Source organism: Canis lupus, chromosome 4 (genome assembly GCF_048164855.1).
Source record: "Canis lupus baileyi chromosome 4, mCanLup2.hap1, whole genome shotgun sequence".
NCBI lineage: Eukaryota > Metazoa > Chordata > Mammalia > Carnivora > Canidae > Canis > Canis lupus.
The window spans coordinates 24,191,376-24,217,554 of NC_132841.1; the positions used below are offsets into that span (position 1 = coordinate 24,191,376).

The 26,179-nt window shown below is 35.6% G+C and overlaps 1 protein-coding gene across 6 annotated transcripts in view; it reads left to right on the plus strand.

The window, feature by feature from the left end:
- Positions 1–26,179, plus strand: part of MCU (mitochondrial calcium uniporter) — a 217,759-nt gene that overhangs the window by 179,890 nt on the left and 11,690 nt on the right. For all 6 annotated transcript variants that reach the window (XM_072823533.1, XM_072823537.1, XM_072823535.1 and 3 more), the window contains exons 3-4: positions 13,945–14,115; positions 15,236–15,340. In XM_072823533.1, the coding sequence (XP_072679634.1) occupies positions 13,945–14,115; positions 15,236–15,340 (276 nt within the window). The remainder of the gene's footprint in view (positions 1–13,944; positions 14,116–15,235; positions 15,341–26,179) is intronic.

Sequence of the window (26,179 nt, forward strand, 5' to 3'; positions counted from 1 at the left end):
ATCACATTTGGTTTATTCACCAATGAAAAATGTTTGGATTGTTTTCCATTTTGGACTGTTAATACTGCTGGTATCAACATTTGTTTATAAGTCTGTGTGAACATATGTTTTCATTTCTCTTGAGTAGATAGTGGAATGGCTAGATTATATGGTATATGCTTGACTTTTGAAGAAATTACAAGACTGTTTTCCAAAGTGGCTGTACTACTTTGCATTTCCACCAGCAATATACAAGTGTTCCAGTTTCCCTGCATCCTCCCCAACACTTGTCAATTGGATCAGTCTTCTTGATTATAGATATTTTAGTGGATATGTAGTATTATTTCAGTGTGGGGTATTTTTTTTTTAAGAATTTATTTATTTATTTGAGAGAAGGAGGAGCGAGGGAGAAGAAGCAGAGTCCCCCACTGAGCTTGGAGCCTGCCAAGGGGGCGCCATCCCAGGACTGTGGGATCATGACCTCAGCTTATTGTTTGAGTCCTCTTGTTTTATTAATGGCCACTCTTATATACATTTGGAAATTCTGTGTTTATTGTCATTGTCATGTTAAGGGCACAAACTACCCCACCACTATCTTTCATTCCAACTTTTAAGAAACTTGACAACAAAAAAGAAATGAAATCACCTAATCACCAAAGATGCTAGAACACGAAGCCTTAGTTTTTTTAATGCGGCAGAGTTCTCACCAACCTAAGAATGAAGTTGGGAAAGCTGAAACAGCTTATAGTTTTCCATTTTTATTTATATATATATTTTTAAATTTTTAAAAAATATTTTATTTATTCATGAGAGAGAGAGAGAGAGAAAAGCAGGCTCCATGCAGGGAGCCCGATACAGGACTCAATCCTGGGACCCCAGGATCACGCCCTGGACCAAAGGCAAATGCTAAACCTCTGAGCCACCCAGGGATCCCTTCGTTTTCCATTTTTAAAATATATCTTATAGTTTGGAATTTTTGTTCTAAGTAGAAGTTTCAGTTAGGAACCATCAAAATGTGATTGAATTTGTTCGATCACAAAACCCTTTTTTGAAAAGGTTCTATAAAATTCACTTTCACATTGCCAAGAAAAGCTGCTACATGAAATTGGAAAGACCTTTAAGTTTTATGTCCTGACAGTTTTGAACTGACTTAGCTTGGAGTAGCAGATTTATATCAAATTTCAGATGATGTCATCCATTCTAGGATTGCTGTCATTTATTCCAATATTTTGAAGTTTTGAAGGAATTGAAAACTATCCCATTTCCCTTCAGAATGCACCTTGATGAAACCAGTGATTTCTTTTTTTTTTTTTTTCCAGTGATTTCTTCTAGGAAGTTATTTCCTAGGGTTTGTCCGTTAATAAGCATGTTGACACAATCAAAAATAAAATCTCAAATATGTGAGATTCTCTTACGGAAATTTAAAAAGCTGTTAACATTAATGGCTGTCACCATCTTTGAAAGACTGTTAAATTTCTTTGCCAAAATAACTACCAGAAAAAATTTTTTCTTGATGCTAAGGATGATCTTGGTACTCTGCACAGATGGTGCATCTTCCAAGCTTAGTAACATGCATATTTATATTGCCTCTGAGAAGAAAGGAGCCCCACCCATTGTAATAATACATTCGGTTTGTTTTTCTTCCTTGGCACCTACTAGAGTTGAAGTCTCTTCCAACAGCCCTAAAAGAATCCTTGCCTACCACCACAGAAGTAATCATCATGAGAAGAAGATTTTATCAATATAGAAAATTTTCCATTGCTTGATTAAACTTTGGACAAGAGTTTGCTTTTTAAAAGAAGAGAAAATTTAGTACAAGGAAGTGTTTACTTATAGCTTGATTTATTTAGGGATATTTGGGACTTCATGAATGAGCCTGTTCGCCAATTCAGGACCTTGCAGTCATTATGATGAATTTGATAGAACAATCCTGAGTTCTTTTATCCAAGGAATAATTAGAAATAGACAACCTTGTGAATTTCTCAATTGCTGGAGGAAGTTTCTCTGGGGGTAGTCATGAATGGAAAGCTTTATCAGCTTCTCTACAAGAATTGAAAAGCCTCAGGGCTCTTGAAGATTGCCTCCACTCAGAAACCTTAAAATTGAATTTTGGATTTGTAATCTTTTCACTTTTAATGCTGCCTCAAAACAGTGATATGAATTCAATTCTAAGAGTCTTAGAATTTCTTAGGTTCCATACACATACCTAGCCTACCATCATCATGTGGCAAAGTGAGCTGTGATTATATTTATTACCGCATATCTTTACCAGAGTCTCAGAGTTTTCATAACTTCTTTTCATGAAAACAGAAAGGCACCAACCTTTTAGATATCAAAGATGATAAACAAGTTAACTATGTTCCCAAACCAGGCCATTATGTGGCTTCTTTATGCAAACCAAACAATAGAAGCCTTATAAGTGAAATAGTTTTTTATAAAAAATTAAAATTTAAGTCATACAATTTTGTTTTATCTCTTTAGAGAAGCAGGAAATGACCATTAATTTGGGATTTAAAATGAGGAAAATACTTAAGTTTTTGGTCAACATTTATTTTAAAAATATTATCAATGTAGTAGTTTGCTTGGTCTGCCATAATAACAAAATAGCATAGGCTGGGTGGCTTAAACAATAAAAATTTATTTTTTCACAGTTCTGGAGGCTGGAAGTCTGAGGCCAGGGTGCCAGCATGGTCTGGTTCTGGTAAGAAATCTGTTAGCTTGCAGATAGCTACCTTGTCTCTGTGTTCTCACATGGTAGGGGGATGGGGAGATTTCTTACTTGTCCTAACAGATTAGGGCCCCACCTTTATGACCTCATTTAACCTTAGTTACTTCCCAAAGACCTATCTCCAGATAGTCACACTGGGAATTAGAGCTTCAACATATGAATTGCGCAGGGATACATAATTCAGTACATAGTGGTCAATATGAAGGAGATCAGTTTCTGATGCATTAAAATAAATTATATCTAAAATTTTTATGTATAAATTATTGGAATTTTTTCAGGAAATAGGGCCAAAGGAGGAATCCATATCTTTACAGTGTCTCAAAGAGGTCAGTTATCCAAAAATACTAAGAAACATGGAATTGCTTTGTATAGCATACACTGTTTTTCTTCTTGTTGCCCTCAGTGGAACAAGTCAAATTTCTTATCTTGAGATTTAAAGGCATGATTGAAAATTTTCCATGGATGTATTCTGATTGACTGATTGATTTATATTCTGATTTTATTTTTTTTTTAAGTTTTTTTTTTTTTTATTTTTATTTATTTATGATAGTCACACAGAGAGAGAGAGAGAGAAAGAGAGGCAGAGACACAGGCAGAGGGAGAAGCAGGCTCCATGCACCGGGAGCCCGACATGGGATTCGATCCCGGGTCTCCAGGATCGCACCCTGGGCCAAAGGCAGGCACCAAACCGCTGCGCCACCCAGGGATCCCTATATTCTGATTTTAGACTTTGGGTTTTAAGACCTTAGTTTTTAGGAAAGTCGGGAGAAACTATTAAAGCAGGTATTTTTTTCACATATTCTGATCGAATCTTCGGAGCAGCCTTGTGAGATTTTTGAACCCCTGTATTATAAGAGAGGTTATAATGAGGTTATAGTGAGAAAACTAATGTACAATTATTTTCAGTAGTGTGCCCATGGATTCAAGGTGTCCTCTGTGGTAGAACTTGAGTACTATCAAATCTGAGATTCCAAAACCATACTATTTCAACTGCATTCCACTGTCCCCACTTTAGGACTGTATGCTGCTTCTCACTACCCAAAAATTAAAGTGGGTCAAAGGTCAACGTTTGATAAAGTTACTTTCACAGCACCCAATCAAGAGCATTAACTTTTATTTTATTTTATTTTTAAAGATCTTATTTATTTATTCATAAGAGACAGAGAAGCAGAGACACAGGCAGAGGGGGAAGCAGGCTCCTTGTGAGGAGTCTAATGCAGGACATGATCCCAGGACCCTGGGATCATGACATGCCAAAGGCAGATGCTCAACCACCGAGCCACCCAGGCATCCCAAGAGCATTACTTTTGAAAGGAAAAAAATGTTACAGTACTATATTGGGACAGGACTTCATTTTTACAAAAACAAACAAAAATTTTTAATTCTCAGTAGAATGAGTGCATGAACAAAAAGAAAGGAGGATATGACCTTTTAGCATAAATGGTTTTGACATGTATGAGAAATATTTTCATTAACTCATTTTAAAAGAACCAGAATTAACAAAAGGTACATAAGTTATACAGCTATTTAACATCAGACTGATGATACCATATATTCAAAGATGATTTACAACTTTGTGTTTTTCCAACTTTCATCATTTAAGCTTCATAATAACTTCACAAAAATAGCTTTTACATAGCTTATAGAGATTCGGTTGTACAAATACTGATTCACTTGAGGTATAAAGTGAAATATGTAGTTGATGTGATTAAAATTAATTATAGGGGTGCCTGGGTAGCTCATTCAGTAAGCATCTGACTAATGGTTTCCACCCAGGTCATGATCCCAGAGTCCTGAGGTCAAGCATCAGACTTTGTGCTTAACAGGGAGTCTGCTTGTCCCTCTCCCTCTGCTCCTCCCTCTTCTCTTTCCTGACCCCTCAAATAAATAAATTCTTTTTTAAAAATTAATTTATATTACTGGTTAGAAAGAGACAACTGGATTAATCAATCTACTAAAGTTACAATTATATAATTGGGATTTCTTATTGCTATGGAAAAATATTATCTATAAAACATATATTAAGAAGAATAATATTTTATGTCCTTTATTGAAGGACATAAAAGAAGATAAAAATAAATTAGAGTTATAACACATTAATGAATGTGAAGACAATATTGTAAAAATGTCAGCTCCCCTCACATGAATTTATAAACTCCAGTGCAATGCTAATCTAAACCCCAACAGTAACTGCTGAACTTACTCAAAAACTCATACGAACGAATAAAACTATACAAATACCTGAGATAAATTTGGAGTACAAAAGGGGAGAAGGTTTGCCCTAACCACATATTCCACATACTAGGGTGTATTCTTAAAACCATAATAATCAAAACAGTGAAATACTGGTTCAGGAAAGATCGTAGGGTCAGATTACAGGAACATTGCATATATGGAAATTTGACGTATGATAGAATTAATATTGTAAATCAGGAGAAAAGGCAGACTATTCAATAAATGCTGCTGTTAAATTTGACTTCTTACCTCATAGAAGTAAATTCCAGATGGCATAAGGAGTAAAGTGTGAAACAAAGAGCTCAAAAAGGAAAAGAAAATTTGGCCAAATTTATATTGGAAACTAAAAACAAGGAGTGCTGGTAACTCTCTTAGCTTTCTTCTTATTTAGAATAAGAATAAAAAATCTGGTTTTCCAACGGCTGAATAAATTGTGGTATATTCATACAATGAAATTCTACATAGGACTTTAAATGAATGATCCAGAAATGTGATTCAATTTGGATAAATCTCAAAGCATTATTGAGCATAGAAGGCAAGTTGTAGAAGGTTGAATACAGTGCAACCATTTATGTAATATCTAAGTACATGTAAAAACCATGCAAAATTTAGTTATTAATACCATATAGCAAATTATGGCAATACTTAGTGGCTTGAAACAATAACAATCCATTATTTCTTGTTTTTATGCATTTGGAATTCAGGAGCAGTTTAGCTGGGCAATTCAGGATCTCATGGGGTTGCTACAATCATCTAAAGGTTTGACTGGGGCTAGAGGATTCAATTCTAAGGTGACTCACAATATGGCTGAGAAGTTGGTACTGGCTCTTGATAGGAGACTCCACTTCTTCTCAATGTTGGCTTCTCCATAGGGCTGCAGAATTGTCCTTGTGGCTACTGGGTTTCCTCAGAGCAAGTGATCCAAGAGAGCAAGACAGAAGCTACAGTCTTTTATGCATAGCCTGGGAAGTTACACACCATCACTTCTGCTGTATTCTACTGATTTTGACAGACCAGCCCTGATTTGATGTGGGATGGGACCACACAAGGATATGAATACCTAGAGGCAAGGATCATAGAGAGCCATCTTAAAGGCTGGCTTCCATATTACTATATATGGTATATTGAGCTGTGTCTGTGTCTGTCTGTGCGTGTCTGTCTGCCTGCCTACTTGTATGTATATAATGGATGGGAATGCTAAACACCAAATACCAACTTCAAGATAGTGGTTTCCTTTGAAAAAAGAAAAGATTATTCTGTTTAAGTGTAGATAATGTTTTGAACAGGAGCAAGGCTGAAATAAAGTAAGGAGTCCAATTACAGTGTAGCTGATAGAAGAGAGGTGTTGTTGGCCTGGACTAAGAAGATGTTGGTAGTGGAGAGAATTGGAAGGATTAAAGGTGTTTAGGAAATAGAATGAAAGGCCATGGTGACTGATTAGATAGGAAGAATATCATGTTCTGGTTCTTAGAGTAGTCAGGGATATCAGACAATTTTCTGAATTGGGCAGTTGTTAAATAATGGTGGTGTTATTGACTGAGATGAGAATTGTCAGAGATGAGTGGTAGTGGTTTGGGGAAGATTATTAAATTTTAGGATTTTTTGAGTTTGAGGTATGTATATAGGAAACTTAGCAGAGACTTGAATATAGATTTGGGACATCAGCAGCATTTAGATGGTACCTGACAATATGAAAGGACATGAGATTGCCTAGAGAGTGTATGAATTGAGAAGCACAAAGACTGGGGGCAAAGCACTGAGAAACTTTCAAAAGGGATGAATAGGGGAAGAAGAACCTATGAAGGAAATGAGAAAGTGTAGACAGAAAGATACAAAACAACCAGGAGAGTATGAAATCACAGAAGCCAAAAGGAAAACTTTTTATAAAGTGAAGGAGTAGGTGGACATATTAGATATTCCTAAAACAAGCAAGTTAAGGGCTAACATTACCACTGAATTTAGCAACTTAAATCCCATATGACCTGGAAGATAATGACTTGTTAGTCATTTTTGGATGAGATCCAAAGCCACTCTGCATTGGGTTGAACCTTAAAAATATCATTTAACCATAATGGACTTTATTGTTCTTAGCTGCAAAAGAAGGACAAAGTCTATATGATTTCTCTGTCTCTTCCAACACTAAAAGTCTCTGCTTATAGTTCACATTTTTTATGCATAGTAATGCAGAAAGAAGAAAAGAAACAGACAAGATATTAAACCACTGGAATCATATATCATATAGGTTCACCTCTAAGTAGCTTTGCAAAAAACACCCTATATGTGCTTCCTTATTGTACCAGTTCCCTTTCGTAAGTCCTTAAGATACATACAGTCATGTTCATACATGAGATGATCTATTTTGAAGGACTTTACCCATGGTTTTGGACATCAAAGAAGTTTCCTAAATGAACTTAACATTCCTACTTAACAATTGGCTAAAAAATAAGCATTTCTACATTACAACTTTTTCTGTACCTGACGCCCTAAAGCCTTTTTTTTTTAATGTAGTCCTTCTTCAACCCCAAATGTCTATTGTCCTTGCACTTCTCTTAGTCTGGAAAACCCCTTGCCTTTTTGTTTTTATGCGTAAATCCATTGTCATATTCTCCTACTCAATATTCATATTGGTTGACCCATAACTTCTGGATTTCTTTGAGGCAGACTACCTCAGAACATACTTAGGTTATTTTCTTATATTATTGAAATGGAAATCAAAGCAAAAGATTAAAAATAATCCCCAGGGAAGAACTACCTGGTGCAATTTGCACTTAAAAAGAATTTTTGTCTCTAGAGAATAGGAGCTGACAATTGTCAGTAGCTTGTAAATACCCATTGTGACTTTGCTACAACCAGCAGCTGCTATTTTACATATTGTTAAACTTGAGGAGCTTGGGTAATTGTTCTTTGGTTGCAAACCAAGAAATCTAACATTTACATTACAATCTAGTGCACTTGTGGGAATGAAGGAGGCTTAGGATTTATTTCAAAAACAGTATTATAATGAAGGTTTGTCAGTCCTGAATTGTGTTATTCCATGCAGTTTCTCAAAGCTTTCATGTTTCACTCCTTTGAAAGGCTTCATGATCTTTAGTGTAAAAAAAGTGGCTGAGAAAGGCCTTAATTTTCTCTGTTGACTTCATCTCAGTTATTTTTAAAACAGTAACCCCTAAGCACTTCACCTGCAAAACTGAAGCTTTAGTGAAATCTTCCATGCTTTTGTGTTTAAGATTCCCATCTTTTATTTAAATTCACCTCTGTCAGGGCAGCCCTGGTGGCTCAGCGGTTTAGGGCCGCCTTCAGCCCAGGGCCTGATCCTGGAGACCCTGGATCAAGTCCCATGTCGGGCTCCCTGCATGGAGCCTGCTTCTCTCTCTGCCTGTGTCTCTGCCCCCCCTTGAAAAAAATAAAATAAAATATTTAAAAATAATAATAATATATTCACCTCTGTCTACTTCTTGAAATCTGTGACAGAATAGTTTTTTTCACATATAGAAAGAAGATAAGGGGGTGGGGCACAGAAATAAATAAGTCACCCAGTTTTATGATGCCATCATCATCACTGCCTTTAGAAGTGAGGATATTCATATTAATGGCTCTGACTTTAAGGAAACACTGGATTGCTAAGGATTCTTTTAGCAATGACAAACTGACAATTTCCAGATATCTTTAGACATTGAAAACTTTAGATAGTACGTATTATAAAGTTCATATTATTATCTTTGGCCTCTTCTTCCTAAAGAAATATAAACTACCCGTTTGGAAGAATTAAAGAAATAGAGATTCTGTCTTTTAAATTTTTATGTAAAAATTCAAATCATGTATCCACAGAGGATTAACTACTATGGGAATTGCTGCCCTACTGTTAACAACAAGACCACCAGACAAAATATGTAAAACAAATTTGTTTAGACATTGGACAATAAGGACAAGATTGTGACCTCTGAGAGAAGAAGAGCAAATGGGATTGACCTTATATTGCCTCAGCTCACAGCCTGAAATTTTGGCTAAATTCTAAACCACAAGACCAGGCTAGAATAACTTCCAATATCAATTACCAGAAATTGTAAAATGGATAATTCTTAGTACTCATACAGGGCCAGAAATCATTAGACTTCCCTCCAGCCAGAGAAGAGGTATCACTGAATATATGAATGTTCAGTGTGCATTGAATCTTAGAAGTGGGGCCAAATTTGGCCCTATAACAAAGTAATCTCTAGATCTGTCCTAAGAAACTTTCTAAAGGACCTGAAAGGATCAAAATAGCATGCAACCAATGATACAACAAGATCCAGCACTTAATGTAAAATCACAATGTCTAACTCCAAATCAAAAATTACTAGGCAAATGAAGAAGGGGGAAAAAGAAAAGAAAAATTAGTCAATAGAAACAGATCTAGAAACAACAGATAATGGAATTAATAGACAAGGATTTTAAAATAGTTACTATAAATGTCTATATTCAGGAGAAAAAAGGAAAATAAGCATAAAATGAAGAAAATAGAACATACAAAAATAAACAGATGTAACTTCTAGAGATGAAACAAATAATATCTGAGATGAAAAGCAGTTGTAGAGGGAACTGACAACATATTTAAACACTCCAGAAAATATCGGTGACATTGAAGTGTATGGCAGTTAAAACTATCCAAAATTAATCTGAGAGGGGGGAGAGAACCTGAAATACATGAAGAGAGCCTCAGTGCCCTGTGAGACAGCACTACATCATCTAATAGAAGTATAAATGGAATCTGAGAAGGAGAGGAGTAAGAGCTAGAAAAAATACTTCTGTAATACCAAAATTTTTCAAATTTGATGAAAACTATGAGCTCATAGATCTAAGAAATTTAATAACTCCCATGTTAGAATACTTATAAAGCCATAGAAAGGAACATTATAATCAAATTATTGAAAACCAATGGTAAAGAGAAAATATTAAAAGCAGCCATAGGGAAAAAAGACATATAAAGCAGAGGAATAAGGAAGACTATACATGAATTTATCATATACTATGCAAACCAGAAGACTTAAGTTCTTTAGAGTACTAAATAGAAAAAAATCTGTTCACCTAGAATTTTTTACACTGCAGAATGTTCTTAAAAAATGAAGGTAAATAAACTTTTTCAGACTTATCAAAATTGGGGAGAATTTATTGTCAACACATCTGTCCAACAAGAAATGTTTAAGGAAGCTCTTCAGACAGAAGGAAAATGATTCTAAATAGAAATTTAGATCTATAGAAAAAAAGATATCTTTCCTCATTTTATAATTTCTTTAAAATGTAATTAGTTATCAAAGTAAAAATAATGGATTGTGTGGTTTGTAACATGCAGAAATAAAATGTATGAAAACAATAGTACAAAGCAAGAGAAATAGAAGCATATTTATCTAAGATATTCTACATTGTACCTATTCTACATTTGTACCTAAAGTCGTAAATTATATGAAGATCAAGTGAAAGAAGTTAAAGATGTAAATTGTAAAACTTTGAGCAAGGTTCAGCAAACCCAATAGGTCAAATCCAGGCCACTGCTTATTTTTGTAAATAAAGTTTATTGTAATAGCTATGCCCATTTGTTTATATACTGTCAGATACTTCTGCTGCAGTGCACTCTGTAGTTCAACAGAGATCTTTATGGCCCACAAGACATAAAATCTTTAATATCTTAGCCCTTACAATGTTACCTGGGTGGCTCAGTTGTTGAGCGTCTGCCTTTGGCTCATGTCGTGATCCCAGGGTCCTGGGATCAAGTCCCACATCAGGCTCCCCACGGGGAGCTTGCTTCTTCCTCTGCCTATGTCTCTGCCTCTCTGTGTCTCTCATGAATAAATAAAGTCTATTTTAAAAAATAATAATATCTAGTCCTTACAGAAAAAGTTTGCTAACACTGACTGTAGGTAAACCCCTAAAAATATGAAAAGGTATGGTTAATGAGCCAATAGTAGAGATTAAGTGTAATCATAAAAACAGTTAATCTAAAAGAGAGCAAGACTAGAGGAAAAGTAGAAGAAAGAACAGGTGGGTCAGTCAATAAAGAAAGAAGTAAGACATACACAAGTAGATTTATACAGAACCCTACTGATAATGTATTAAATGAAAATAATGTACACACTTTAATTAGGCTGAGATTGGTTGGCACCTGGGTGGCTCAGTTGATTAAGTGTCCAACTCTTGATTTCAGCTCTGGTCATGATTTCAGGATCCTGAGATTGGCCCTGCTTCTGGCTCCACTCTCAGCTTAAAATTCTCGTCCAGTCCCTCTTCTCTCCCTCACATTTGTGCAGTCTATTTCCTCTCTAAAATAAAAAAGTCGGGATCCCTGGGTGGCGCAGCGGTTTAGCACCTGCCTTTGGCCCAGGGCGCGATCCTGGAGACCCGGGATCGAATCCCACGTCAGTTTCCCGGTGCATGGAGCCTGCTTCTCCCTCTGCCTGTGTCTCTGCCTCTCTCTCTCACTGTGTGCCTATCATAAATAAATAAAAATTAAAAAAATAAAATAAAATAAAATAAATAAATAAATAAAAAAGTCTAGGAAGAGACTTATTTATTTATCTGAGAGACTTATCTAAGATTGTCGGATTAGATAAAATAGCAAGACTCAACTATATGCTCTCTGCAGAAAACCCTTTTCTTTTTTAGGATTTTATTTATTTATTTGAGAGAGACAAAGATAATGAGAGAAAGAATGAGTAGGGAAGAGAGGGAAAAACCGGCTCCCCACTGAGCAGGGAGCCTGATGCAGGGCACAATCCCAGGACCCGGGGATCATGACTTGTGACAAAGGCAGACACTTAACTGAGCCACCCCCTCTGTTGAACTACAGAGTGCACCCACATACCCCAGAAAACCCATTTTAAATATAGACAAGAATAGGTTAAAAGTAAACGGATAAGAAAGGGTATAGCACAGAAACATATGTCTATACAAAGACTTGAAAGTGAGTAATCATAAAAACTTTTCTCATAGTAGCTAGAGACTGAAAACAGTCCAAACATCAATCAGGAAAATGAATAAATCATGCTATATCCATACAGTGAAATACCACCGACAATAAAAAATGAACTACTAATGCATGCAACAACACGGAATAATCTCAAAATCATTATATTGAGAAAAGTCAGATACAAAGTCTGTACTTTATGATATGATTCTAGTAATGTAAAAACTCCAAAAAAGCTAAATACAATCTGCATTGACACAAATCAAATCAGTGGTTGCCTGGGGATTAACTCGGATAGGAAATGGGAATTTGGGAGAGTAATGGAAATGTTCTTTGTCTTGGTTACTGTGTCAAAACTCATCAAATGTCTATTTAAAATAAAAGTATTTTATGTTATTTACAAACTATGCCTTGATCAAGGTTACTTTTAAAATGTACTGAAAGAATGTAGTGGAGGGGTACCTGGGTGGCTCAGTCAGTTAAATGTCTGTCTTCAGCTGAGGTCATGATCCCTGATATCATAGGTCCTGGGATTGAGCTCTGCATTGGGCTCCCTACTCAGTGAGGAGTCTGCTTCTCCTTCTGCCCCTCTCCCCACTGCTCATCCTCTCTCTCTGATTCAAATAAATAAAGTCTTTTTAAAAAATGTAATGTGAGGCTATTGTATATATTATAGGCCTTATAAATTTACTAGAATGAGCAAGGAAATAAGATGTAAAAAATTATAATTTTTAATAAATTTTTAAATAAATTTTATAAATAAAAATTATAACACTGGAAGTGTGATACATTTGAAATCTCCAGAAGATTAATCTGTATATATTTCCTCTCAACTCTGCAATTTTGAGGGTTATGAGTCCTTAGAAGCATTGTAGAATTTATTTTTTATTCTTAAAAAGCTAATAAACATTATCATGTATATATCAAGCAGTGTGTTGTTTTAATTTTTTTTTAAGATTTTATTTATTTATTTGAAAGAGTGATTGAGAGAGAACACAAGTGGGGGCAGGGGCAAAGGGAGAAGCAGACTCACCACTGAGCAGGGAGCCTGACATCTGGCTGGCTCTATCCCAGGACCTCAGGATCATGACCTGAGTCAAAAGCAGATGCTTAACTGACTAAGCCACCCAAGTGCCCTGTGTGTTAAGTGTTTTAAATGATTTACTTATTCCTTGAAACAACTCTGTCAGTTAAGGACTAAATCTATCTTATATGCCATGAAAGTGTGGCCTCAGAGAAGTTATGTAATATATCCAAAGTAAATCAAGATTCCATCCCAGATTTGCCACTAAAGCCTATTCTCCTTCACAGGCTAGTGCTACTTATCATCTTTAAATCTTAGTTGCTTGTGTAAAAAATTCTGCTTCAGAATTTATTATTTTAAAAATGCATATGAAAATTATTTCAAAAGAGTTATTTTATTTTGACATTTGTTTTAGTTACTAAGGCTTTGTAAATCAAGACTATTGAGGAAAAAGATAAGGAAATAGGAATTCTGTGCCGTAATGTAGAAAATCTTTTCAGTTTTATAGTTTATGATAATGTTTCCCTTAATAACTTTTGTTAGAAAATCCCAAATGGTTGAGTTTTGGCTTCTAGCTGACCTGAGGATGATGTTCAAGAGAACATGGAAAGAATTGTTTTGGTTATGTTGTAATATATTCACATCATCTAAGAGAATACTGATTTATCAAGTACCCTGGAAATAATAATCTTCCTCAATAGAACTAGGGTTTATATTTACCAATGCCAAAATCTTTACCTCAGATTCCTGGGAAAGTCTCTCCTTGACCTACTTAGAAGATAATCCTCTGCTTGGGTTTGGTTTGTTGGTTTTTTTTTTTTTTTTTTCCTGAAAAGTGAATTGTGTGATCCATATGATTGATCTTCCATAAGCCAGTTCTCAGAATAACCTTCAACAAAAGATGAAGGGCATATTCTTAAACCTTTGAAAACATTTTAAACCACATTGATAATAATAGACCCTATATAAGAATAGTAATAATGTAGCTTTAACTTCTAATGAAATCTAATTATCATATGATTACGGGTCTTTTTCATTCAGATGTGACAGTGGTGTATCAAAATGGGTTACCTGTGATATCTGTGAGGCTGCCATCCCGGCGTGAACGCTGCCAGTTCACACTTAAACCTATCTCAGACTCGGTTGGTGTGTTTTTACGACAACTTCAAGAAGAGGATCGAGGAATTGACAGAGTTGCAATCTATTCACCAGGTACGGTCACATTCATTATTAATTCCCACCCAACCCTCATTTCACCCCAGACCACTTCTGCGTGCACACACACACACACACTGCTACTAAAGAATCCCACACTCTTAACTTTAGAACACATATTTTTTGCTGAGCAAATGTCAAGAGAGACAGTTATTTCTCTTGCAGTTCTCAAAATATAATTGTTCAATTTTAGAACTGTATATACACAGAAGTCTCATTCAGAAGCACCTCACATATAATGCCACAGGCAAAGATAAGCAATGACATTTTATGTTCTTGAACCTTTTATTATTATCCTAGGTATAAAATAAATTTTTCTAGTAGTTGAGATCTCATCTCTGGAGATAGAAATACTAGGACTTCTTTTTAGATCTTCTGCCTTTCACATGAAAGTTTTCAAAGTAAAGACATATGTGTTTGGAAAAGAATGTAAAATAAGGCACTGAAAAATTCCCATTTGATTTGACATCTGTCCTATTTATTTGAGTGCCTTACCTTTTTTTCCCATTCTTCAAAAAATCTTAAACCTACTGAAAACATAAAAGACTGCATAGGAAGTACCTATTTACCCTTGGATTTATCAGTTATCAATTTATTACATTCTATACTTCATATAGTTTAAGTATACTTAATTCTCATCTTATCTAGTAATATAATTAGTATACCAGTATGGTGTATTTTGCTGACCCTAACATCTGTCCCTATTAAATTATTTGCAACTAATCAGTAATTATACTGAGAAGTACCATACATAGAAAGCATTCTTTTTTTCAACCAACTTCCATCATAGATATATGACATCCATGCCGCTCTCCCAGTGACCCTATATTTCCAGTTAACATCTATATATCTATGTAATTGTTTTACTTATTCATGAAGTTCTGTTAGAAAAGTATATTGTTAAATCTTCATGGACTTGAGGCCATAAAAGCAAAAAACCTCAGATAATAAAAGCTTTGTTTAGCATTGTACTTGGGAATGAGGCAAAAGTAAACTGGAATTTAAAAGAGAAGATATAATTTTTAAAATCTATTTTAAGGATTGCTTTTTCCTGATCATTCTCGAATAATTATGGACATATGACAAGTTTAAATTTTTACATTTAAATTTTTCACAGATGGTGTTCGAGTTGCTGCCTCAACAGGGATAGACCTCCTACTCCTTGATGACTTTAAGCTGGTCATTAATGACTTAACATATCATGTACGACCACCAAAGAGAGGTAAAAAGTAATCTTGATAAGGTCAGACAAATGTGGAAGGGCTTTTGGAAAGAACTTTGTTTTTTCATGGATAACCTTGACAAGTAAATAATCAACAAAACTGAAAGTCTTAGGTCCAGATAGACTCTTTTCGTTGAAAACTCATTGAGTACCTCATACTTGAGTACCTGGTTAGTACACTGACTAAAACTTAGGTACCAGAATGCTTTATTATGGGATATTATCATGCATTCACATACATTAATATTCTAAATGAGCTCCTTCCCTCCATTTTACCTTTTACAAGGTAAAAGTCATATTCTTCTAATAAAATTGTAGGGGGAATCTTTTTAAAGTAAATTATGGACTTCTTGTCCTCTTAAACATTTGTAACAGGAATTAATCTTTTTTTTTTTTCCTGATGGCTCAAGATCAGTAGTGTGAAAGTCAGTATAAAATAATAGTCCTTAGGAACTTCTGATGTATAATATATATGATTTTATATAAAAAGCGTGGTATTTACCTCAGGTGCAAATTTTAAGAGGGTGCCCCCTCAAAAAAAATTTTGATTACCTCAGTAATCAAGATAAAATTTTAAGGAACTATTTTTTTAAAACCAAAGTTAATGCAAAACACCTGTGATGAACAAAATACCAAAATTTACATGAAGGCAATTGTATATTGATTTTTCTTTTTATCCCAGACTCTAAAATGTCTGTGCACAGTACTGATGCTAGAAAGCTCTCTTAAAGTAGCTTTCAATTTGGATCTTTTTTGGTCATTTTTCTCTCTCTGCCATTGATCTTTATTGTCGCTTACTGCTATTGTTAATGCCACTTCCATTATAGTCTCCTAGGATATCCCTTCTTTTCAATTCTGCTTTTGAGAATTGTGTCTAATATAGAGAATATTCTCCCTGAAAGCCTAAACATTGACTGCCTCCAAAATCTGATCCACATCTACTTTAAAGGTTTTCCTCCTTCCCCCTTACATGCTGCCTCCTTTACCTCCACCCTCTATTCTTTTGCTCTTTTCTGAACTGTGACATTCTTTGCTATCCCAGTACTTGCTCACCTTTCTCTAAGGTGCCTTTTCTCTGTCTTCCTAACCTCCTATTCCTCATGTCAAAATTGTCAAGGTCAGCTTTTCCACGAAGGCTTTAATGATCCTATTTTTTCTATTCTTTTTGCTCTGACTCCCAGCCAACTAGAAGTGAATAATCTGTTCTGTGAACTCTTCTTATTCCTCTTCTTTGTTAATGCTCAGACAGAAGGTGCTGTGATTTTGTGTCCCTCATTGTCTCAGGTGGTCATTCTGTATTGAGTGAAGTAAGTAGTGCTCGCTTCGGCAGCACATATACTAAAATGAGTGAAGTAAGTGAGTTAAGGTGGTAGCATTTTGGTTGTTCAGAAGCCAGATTCTCTTCTGTGTGTGAGCTAGTTGACTAGCTTAGAAAAAGTGTAGTGAATACGGCAAGAATGGAAAAGTGTCCTTGAAATAGTAAGACATTACTGAACCAGACTTTATCATGTTGGAATAACTGAATAATGTAGACCAGCGATTGTTAGCTATATACCAGCTATGCTAATACGTTTTTCTTCTTTATTCCCTGATTTTTGAACTAGAAGCTCTCTTTAAAATAACAAAAGTACAGGCCTTAGTTTACTCACTTTATTGTTGTTGTTCTTTAAAAATGCTCTTTCTTTTCCAGCTTTATTGACATATAATTGATATATAACATTGTGAAGTTTAAGGTGTACAATGTGATGATTGATAGACTTTAATATTACAAAATGATTACCACAGTAGGCTTAATTAACATCTCCATCACCTCACATAATTATCTGTGTGTGTGTCTGTGTGTGTGTGTGTGTGTTTGTAGTAACACTTAAGGTCTACTTTCTCAGCAAATTTCAAGTATACAATACAATATTGTTAACTATAGTCACCATGCTGTACAACAGATCCGCCAAACTTACTCATTTTACAATGGGAAGTTTGGCACCGTTTGCAGTCATACCATAATACCATACGATCCACCAATCCCACTTTTGGATATATATCAATGAAAATGAAATCAGGATCTCAGAGAGATTCTTGCACTCCCATATTCACTGAAGCATTATTCATAGTAGTGAAGATATGGAAACAACTTAATTGTCTGTCTGCAGATGAATGGATAAAGGAGTTGTGGTATGGTATATACATATAATGGAATATTATTCAGCTGTGAAAAAGAAGGAAACCTGCTATTTCTAACAACCTGGGTAAACCTTGAGGGCATTATACTTAGGAATATTTTGTGTGTGTATATGAATTATCCTGAAAGTTCACATTCTATTTAGATTTTCTATTAGTAAAATTTTATTTTATTTAAGATTTTATTTATTTATTCATGAAAGACAGAGAGAGGCAGACACATAGGCAGAGGGAGAAGCAGGCTCCCAATGGGGAGCCTGATGTGGGTCTCAATCCCAAGACCCCAGGATCACAACCTGAGCCAAAGGCAGATGCTCAACCACTGAGGCTACCCAGGTGACCCTGTTAGTAAAAATTTAAAAGTTGATTAATATATCCTTACATTAGGTATAATAAGCAAGACAGTAAGCTTCCATATATTATGTTGTCAAAAATGAGAGGCTTTTGGGCAGCCCCGGTGGCTTAGCAGTTTATCAAGTCCTATGTCAGGCTCCCTCTATGGAGCCTGCTTCTCCCTCTGCCTGTCTGTCTGTCTGTCTGTCTCTGTCTCTAATAAAATAAATAAAATCTTTAAAAAAAAAAAAAAAAGAGAGAGGCTTTTAATCAATGACTAATTCTAAACAGCCTGTCTAAATTCTTTATTTTCAGAGTAAAAAATGAATGTTTTAGGTTTTTAAATAGGGTTATTCCTGAGCTGAATAATAAAAAGTAAAGGTAGAAACTGAAAGGGGGAGATATATTTGATTCTCTGGTAATCAGTTTGGTACTCTAACAACTCTTTGCTTTATCTACATCTCAGAATTGTAGAATACTACTTAGCTTCCCCAAAAGACAGTTAGGATATGAAGTTTGTGGGGCACCTGGCCACTCATTTGGTGCAGCATGCAACTCTTGATCTTGGGGTTAGGAGTTTGAGCCCCACATTGGGTGTAGAGATTACTTAAAAATAAAATCTTTTAAAAAAGGAATATGAAGTTTGCAAAGGTTAAAAGTTTGTAATTCATGGAATAACTAGAAATTGAAATGTGAAATTTGGTAAGCTCAATGACACTGGTGTAGAATTTTTAAAATATCTTCTTTTTAAGGATTAATTTGTTTATTCTACATAGAGCATATGAGTCGGGGGAAGGGCAGAGAGAGAATCTCAAGCTGACCCCCTGCTGAGAACAGAGCCCTTCACAGGGCTTGATCTCACAACCCATGAGATCATGACCTGAACTGAAACGAAAAGTCCAACACTCAACCCAACTCAACTCAGCTGAGCCACCCAAGCACTCCTAAAATATCTTTTCAGCATTTAAAGCATTTTCACACATCATAGTTCTCTTATCTCTGTTATTAGACAATGAGAGATTATGCCATTAGATACCATTTCTCACAGGAGCTTAAATAATACTGTTTCAAGTCCGTAAACACTTTTCCCCAAACTTTTAAAACATAGTAAAAATCGGGCAGCCCTGGTGGCTTAGCGGTTTAGCGCTGCCTTCAGCCCGGAATGTGATCCTGGGAACCCGGGGTCAAATCCCACGTCAGGCTCCCTGCATGGAGCCTGCTTCTCCCTCTGCCTGTATCTCTGCCTCTCTGTGTCTCTCATGAATAAATAAATAAAATCTTAAGAAAATAATAATAATAAAAAAAAGAAACCATCGTAAAACTCAAAAATGTAAGAAACAACAAGTGTTGGTGAGAATGTAGAGAGAAAGGAAACTGGTACAGGCAGTTAAAAATAGTTAAAATAGTTGAATAATTGGGGATCCCTGGGTGGCGCAGCGGTTTAGCGCCTGCCTTTGGCCCAGGGCGCGATCCTGGAGACCCGGGATCAAATCCCACGTCAGGCTCCCGGTGCATGGAGCCTGCTTCTCCCTCTGCCTGTGTCTCTGCCTCTCTCTCAATCTCTCTCTCTCTCTCTCTCTCTGACTATCATAAAATAAAATAAAATAAAAATTAAAAAAAAATAGTTGAATAATTAAAAACAGAAGTACTCGGGGCAGCCCCAGTGGCTCAGCGGTTTAGCACCTGCCATCCACCCAGGGCATGATCCTGGAGACCCAGGATCGAGTCCCATGTCGGGCTCCCTGCATGGAGCCTGCTTCTCCCTCTGCCGGTGTCTCTGCCTCTCTCTGTCTCTCTCTCTCTGTCTCTCTCTATCTCTATCTCTCTCTCCCCGTCTCTCATGAATAAATAAATAAAAATCTTAAAAAAAAAAAATAGAAGTACTCTACGATCCAGTAATCACACTATCGGGTATTTACCCTAAAAATACAAAAACACTAATTCAAAGGGATACATGCGCCCCTGTGTTTATAGCAGCATTATTTACAGTAGCCATATTATGGAACCAGCCCCAGTGTCCACGTAGATGAATGGGTAAAGAAGATATGGTATGTATGTATGTGTGTGTACATATATATGCACACACAATGGAATACCATTCAGCCATAGAAGAAAATGAAATCCTGCCTTTTACAATGACATAGATAGAGCTAGAGAGTATAATGCTAAATGAAATAGAGAAAGACAAATACCATATGATTTCACTCATGTGGAATTTAAGAAAAAACAAATGAACAAAGTAAAAAGACAAATTAAGAAACAGACTCTTAACTAAAGAGAACAAGCTGATGGTTACCAGAGGTAAGGAGAATGGGAAGATGGATGATACAGGTCATGGGGATTAAGGACTGTACTTGTTGTGATGAACACCAGGTGTTGTATGGAAGTGTTACTATATTGTTATAAGAATCACTATATGGTTCACCTGAGGTTCACCTGAAACTAACACTGTATGTTAACTATATTGGAATTAAAATTTTTTATAAAGATCTTTTAAAAACATAGTAAAGAAAACCATTTTCTTTTGATGATACATAAAACAGATTTTAATTTTGTTTCTATCATATTATCTTCCTCTCCCTGTATGAGGAAGATACTGCTGGCATCTAAGTTACCAGTCTTTTTCAGCTGCATCAAGAGAGCTGTTTGAATTTCTGTATTTAAGAAGGTTGGCAGTCATGCAGATGAGTAGGCATATTCCTCTTCCCCACATTAGAACTCTTTTATAGTGAAAAGGCTAAACAGAAAAGCAATTGAAAGTACTAAGGCTCAGGGATCAAATGATGAGGAGGAACACTAGGATTATATATACCCACGGAGCAGATGGAACAAATCTAATAAAAGAATTAATGAAGGGGAACTTTTCCAGGACAGTTTTTTAAGTTTTGAAATAGTTTTTTCTACTCACTGCCCCCCTCTCAACTTTCACTTCTCTCCTATTTTTCTTTTCCCTGTGATGTGTGGCACTTTAGAACTAAAAATGCTGTATGTTGTGTACTAGAAAACCTGAACTTTACACACTTCCATCAGGCACTGAGGATAAAGGACGTATTGATAGAGGATCTAATAAAGGCCTATTTAACCTTTATGTGGGATTGACAGTCTGTAAGTATTACAGATACTTAAGTGTTAACAACCCTTGTACCTAACCTCAAAATTGAATGGAAAGAGGCAGAAAAAACCTGAAATGAAACCAAGGGACCAGGTCATAGCACTAAGTCTAGCTGGAAGCATCATTGCATTCTTTTGATTACCATAGCTATGGCTGGATTGCCCTCTGCCCACAGGATTAGAAGAGTAACTGTTTTAGCAATTAGATTATTTTAAACCTAATCTAAATATAAAATAGAGGAAGGCCTATGGAAAGAGAGTACTTTAAAAGGTCTTTTATCTCAGTCCATGTTGAAATAATAATTAACTGCCTTCGACTTAATATTGGGGAGGAAGAGAATATAATTTAAATCACTGGTTGTTGAAAGTTATTGTGCTAAGGAGAATCACTTTGATTGGTACCACTAAGCCCTTTTCCTCATTTATCCATCCAGAGGCTACTGGAAACCTTGCTTCTCTCTTAATGATGTAAATGACTTGAGAGAAACGGTTGAACATGCAAACCAAATAAAAACAATAAGTACTTTATCAGAGACTCAACCAAAGTCCTTCTCAAACCATTCTAGTAACTAAGACTTTTAATACCCATTATGTTAACACATCTCTTTGTCTTTCTGTACCTTAATTTCCTGGCACTGATGTTAAGTGCAAAAACATTAAAAATTTCTAATTGCATTTGTAGTAAAGCATACACAGATCATCCAAAAGTGTTGTTGTTAAGCCATTAGCAGATTTATCTTCTCTCATAATTTCATCTCCAAATATGTGGGCATATTTTTCTAGGTCAAAGGGTTTGAGGTTGATGTTTTCTTCCACCATGATAATACCTTGGAACCATGTTCTTCCTGACAAGAAAAATCTAACAAAATAAAGCCAATTCTCTTGAGTTTACTGGGGCTTTAATAATTGGATATCTGTGAGATTCATCTATAAATGATCATTTCATGGTTTTTTCCATTGCTGTTAGAAAGTATCTGATTACACATTAAGTTTTTTTATTTGTTTAGAATAGATAGTGCATTCACAAAGTTCAACTCCCAAAATCAAAGTATATATGGGAAAAAGTCTTCTTTTCCTTGTTCCACATCCACCTTTTGCTGCTTCTGTACCAGGAAGCACTGTTTTTAGTTTCTTATGTTTTCTGACAGACATTGTTGATGCATTTAAGAAAATATAAATGCATAAATTCCCCCCCCTTTGTATGCAAATAATATCATACATATATACATACATAGTATTTGTATCAGTCAAGGTTCAACTGGGGAAGCAGAACCACATAATTATTGTGGAATAAAATAATTGTTATAGGACTGAGTCAACCTTGTACAATTGTAAATGAAGCTAAAAAAGTAAGAGTGGGTTCTGAGGAAGGTGATGGTGGAGTAGGAGAACCCTAGGCTCATCTCCCTCAAATACAACTAGATGCCTATCAAATCCTCCTAAATATCTCAGAAATCAATCTAAAGACTGACAGAAAAAAAAAAATAAAACAGAAAAAAAAATAAAGACTGACAGAACAAACTCCACAACTAGAGAGAACAGTAGGGCATCTGGATATCTCAGTTGGTTAAACATCTGTCTTTGATTCAGGACATAATCCTAGGGCCCTGGGATGGAGCTCCACATCAGACTCCTCTCTCAGAGGGAGAGTCCTCTTCTCCCTCTCCCTCTGTCTCTACCCCTGTTCATGCTTGCTCTCTCTGTCTCTCACTCTCAAATAAATAAATAAAATCTTTAAAAAAAGTTGAGGGGAGGGAAGAGGCTACATTGTAGATGGAGAAAAAGACATAACTGACTTTTGTAACACACAGAGGCAGGCAGAGACTAAGACAAAATGAGAAGACAGAAAAATTTATCCCAAATGCAAAAACAAGATAAGGCTGCCGCTGGAGATCTAAGCAAAACATATAAGTAACATATCTGATGGATAATTTAAAGCAGTGATCATAAGATTACTCACTGAGCTTGAGAAAAGAATGGAAGATATTATTGAGAACTTTACCACAGAGATAAAAAGAGTTAAAAGGGAATCAGACAGGGATGCCTGCGTGGCTCAGTTGGTTAAGCACCTGCCTTCATCTCCGGTCATGATCTCAGGGTCCTAGGTTAGAGCTCTGCAGTGGGCTCCCTGCTCAGCAGGGGAGTCTGCTTCTACCTCTCCCTCTGCTGTCCTACTTCTTCTGCTCATGATCTCCCTCTCCCTCACTCTCTCTCAAATAAATAGTTTTAAAAAGGAATCAGGGATCCCTGGGTGGCGCAGCGGTTTGGCGCCTGCCTTTGGCCCAGGGCGCGATCCTGGAGACCCGGGATCGAATCCCACGTCGGGCTCCTGGCATGGAGCCTGCTCCTCCCTCTGCCTCTCTCTCTCTCTCTCTCTCTCTCTCTCTCTGTGACTATCATAAATAAATAAATAAATAAAAATTGAAAAGGAATCAGACATGAGGAGTGCAATAAACTAGATTAGAAACACTTCAAAAAGAAAAAAAATCCAAATATATCACTAAAGAAAAACAGCAAAACACAAAACAGAAAGACAAGAAAGGATCTAGAAACTTATTAATGGACTTTTATGTAATCTTAATCCTTTGCTATAGTATTTACTATAGTGTCAAATAATCTTAAATATGTGTCATTTAGGAAGTCTATGAGTGTATATGTAAGAAAAATACCTGGAAGTGGTAGACTGTGTCAAAGGGTAAATGGATCAAAAACTTAAATTTTGAAGAAGAAAAAATTTAAAAGTACTGAAATACAATCAAAACAGAAATATTTTTTGTAAACTTGGATTGAGAAAGAGCTTTCTAACTATAACATAAAACCCAGAAGCCATAAAAGACAAGATTGGTGTAAAAAATAAATGTTCTACACAGTAGAACCTATAATACGAATATTTTTAAGCTAACATATTTTCAATGAACAGTATTCTCATAGAGACTTATATTTCGTAAAACAAATTCCAAGTCTGATTTCCAATTTTATAGATTTTCAGATTATGATTATCTACACATATTTGATCATTAACATGTCCATACTTCATTAGGAAAAAGAAGAAAAGATATTTAGTTTTGCTTACTTGCCTCCTTTCCTCTTTTCTTCCTCCTCTATCCTTCCCCCTCCTTCCCTCCCTTCCTTCCTTGGACTTCTACACAAATACAGCATTATAGTATTGAAAGTTAAAATGGGGGGGATCCCTGGGTGGCGCAGCGGTTTGGCGCCTGCCTTTGGCCCAGGGCGTGATCCTGGAGACCCGGGATCGAATCCCACGTCGGGCTCCCAGTGCATGGAGCCTGCTTCTCCCTCTGCCTATGTCTCTGCCTCTCTCTCTCTCTCTCTCTCTCTCTCTGACTATCATAAATAAATAAGAATTAAAAAATGAAATCTTTAATAAATAAATAAATAAATAAATAAATAAATAAATAAATAAATAAATAAATAAATAAAATAGGGGCACCCGGGTGGCTCAGATGGTTAAACATCTGACTCAGGTTATGAATTTGGGGTTGTGGGATTGAGCCCCCCCCATTGTGCTCCATGCTCAGCTTGAGATTCTCTCTCCTTCTGTCCCTTCTCCTGCCCCCCTCAAAAAATAAATCTTTAAAAAAAAAAAAAAGTTAAAATTGAAAGAGCATACAATAGGAAAGTCATCGGATAACCAGTCTGAAGATTTTTGTCCATTCCCTGCTAGCTATGCAACTTCCTGTGAAAATTATTAGACCTCATGAAAGAGAGTAACCACTGCCTATATTATTTTTTTCCCTCCGTAGTGACTAGATCCGTAACTAATACAAAAACATATGTTAATCTCATCTCTAGGATTCAGACTCCTCATTTATAAATTTTGGCTGCCAAATTTACTCATGCTTTTATTGTGAGGATAACATGATATAAAAATAGATGAAGAGATTTTGTTAACCATGGATAATTGATCACTACTTAAGGAGTTGTATTTTTGATAGGGGACCAAGCTTTCAGGAGCAATATTGTTATTGATCTAGTAGAAATATTATAACTCAGTTCCAGTCATGGAGTTAGGAGACATGGATGGACTCTATCACTTCACTGTGACATTCCAGACAAGCTACTGCCTTCTAGAGTGTAGCTTCCTCTTCTGGTAACTTTGAAGAGTGTAAAGCCATATGCAAATGTGAGCTACAACTTCAGTGCAAAGAAGACCCTGTTGACATGGATGACTTCTAGAACTCAAAGTGTTCTTGCTTTTGTCTGTTTCCATTAAATCAGCACACATTTATTGAAGTGTGCAAGATGCTCTACTAGGTGCTATATCCTGTTTTACTTTATCAGCTCTTCTCTAATCCAATTTGCTACCCTTATTTGAATTTTTCATTGATTGCATTTCTGTGATAACTGTACTAAAGGATATCCTTGAAAAAAGTTTAAATACATGACTAATTCTGACTATGGCTTATTTTTGTTTAGGTGAGGGCTGACCTTATGCTGTATGTAACAAAATGTCTCATTTAAGGCTAATAAGGTTTTAAAACAAAAGTTTTCTTTCTTGTGTTTTTTGTTTTTATTCTTTTGACAGCTGAGATCAGATTTTTTATTAGATTCTCAAAACATAATTTTTAGATTTCTGGAAACACATGCTACTCACAGAAAAGGGTATTGAATCAAAGAATTTAATATTTTACTCTTTAAATCATTGTTCTTAACTTCATGCCCTCTAAAACATGGTATTGAGGTCCAAACAGCTATATCCTGTGTCTTTTCCCAACAGGAATAAATTAAAGTTGGTATGCTAGGGGAAAGGTTTATGGAAGCTAATAGTTTTAGGATAATTGTATTTTTATTTATACTTTTGTATTTGCAAATTTGAAATCCTGTGTATTTTTTTCCTTAGGTATTAAACAGGAGGAATATCACCAATTAAAATGGCAAGACCACAGATAAATTATAGATAAGCATTTTGATAAGCATGACAATTAGATACATTCTGAACCTTTCTGCTAGTTTTTAACGTATTGCCTAAAATTTTGTTTTTATCTAATGAAGATTATTACTATTGTAACCTTATTTGTAGTATTTTGACTTCTAAGAATATAAAGGTATATGTTGGCTTCAAAATTTTCAGGTTGCCTTAATATGAATTGACTTTCTAGGATTTGTAGATACCTCTTTCTTAAAAAGCAACTATCACTCTCCTTCAGTTGAACTGATGGTGGGATCCCTGTAGCAAATGAATCTGTCTTATTTTTA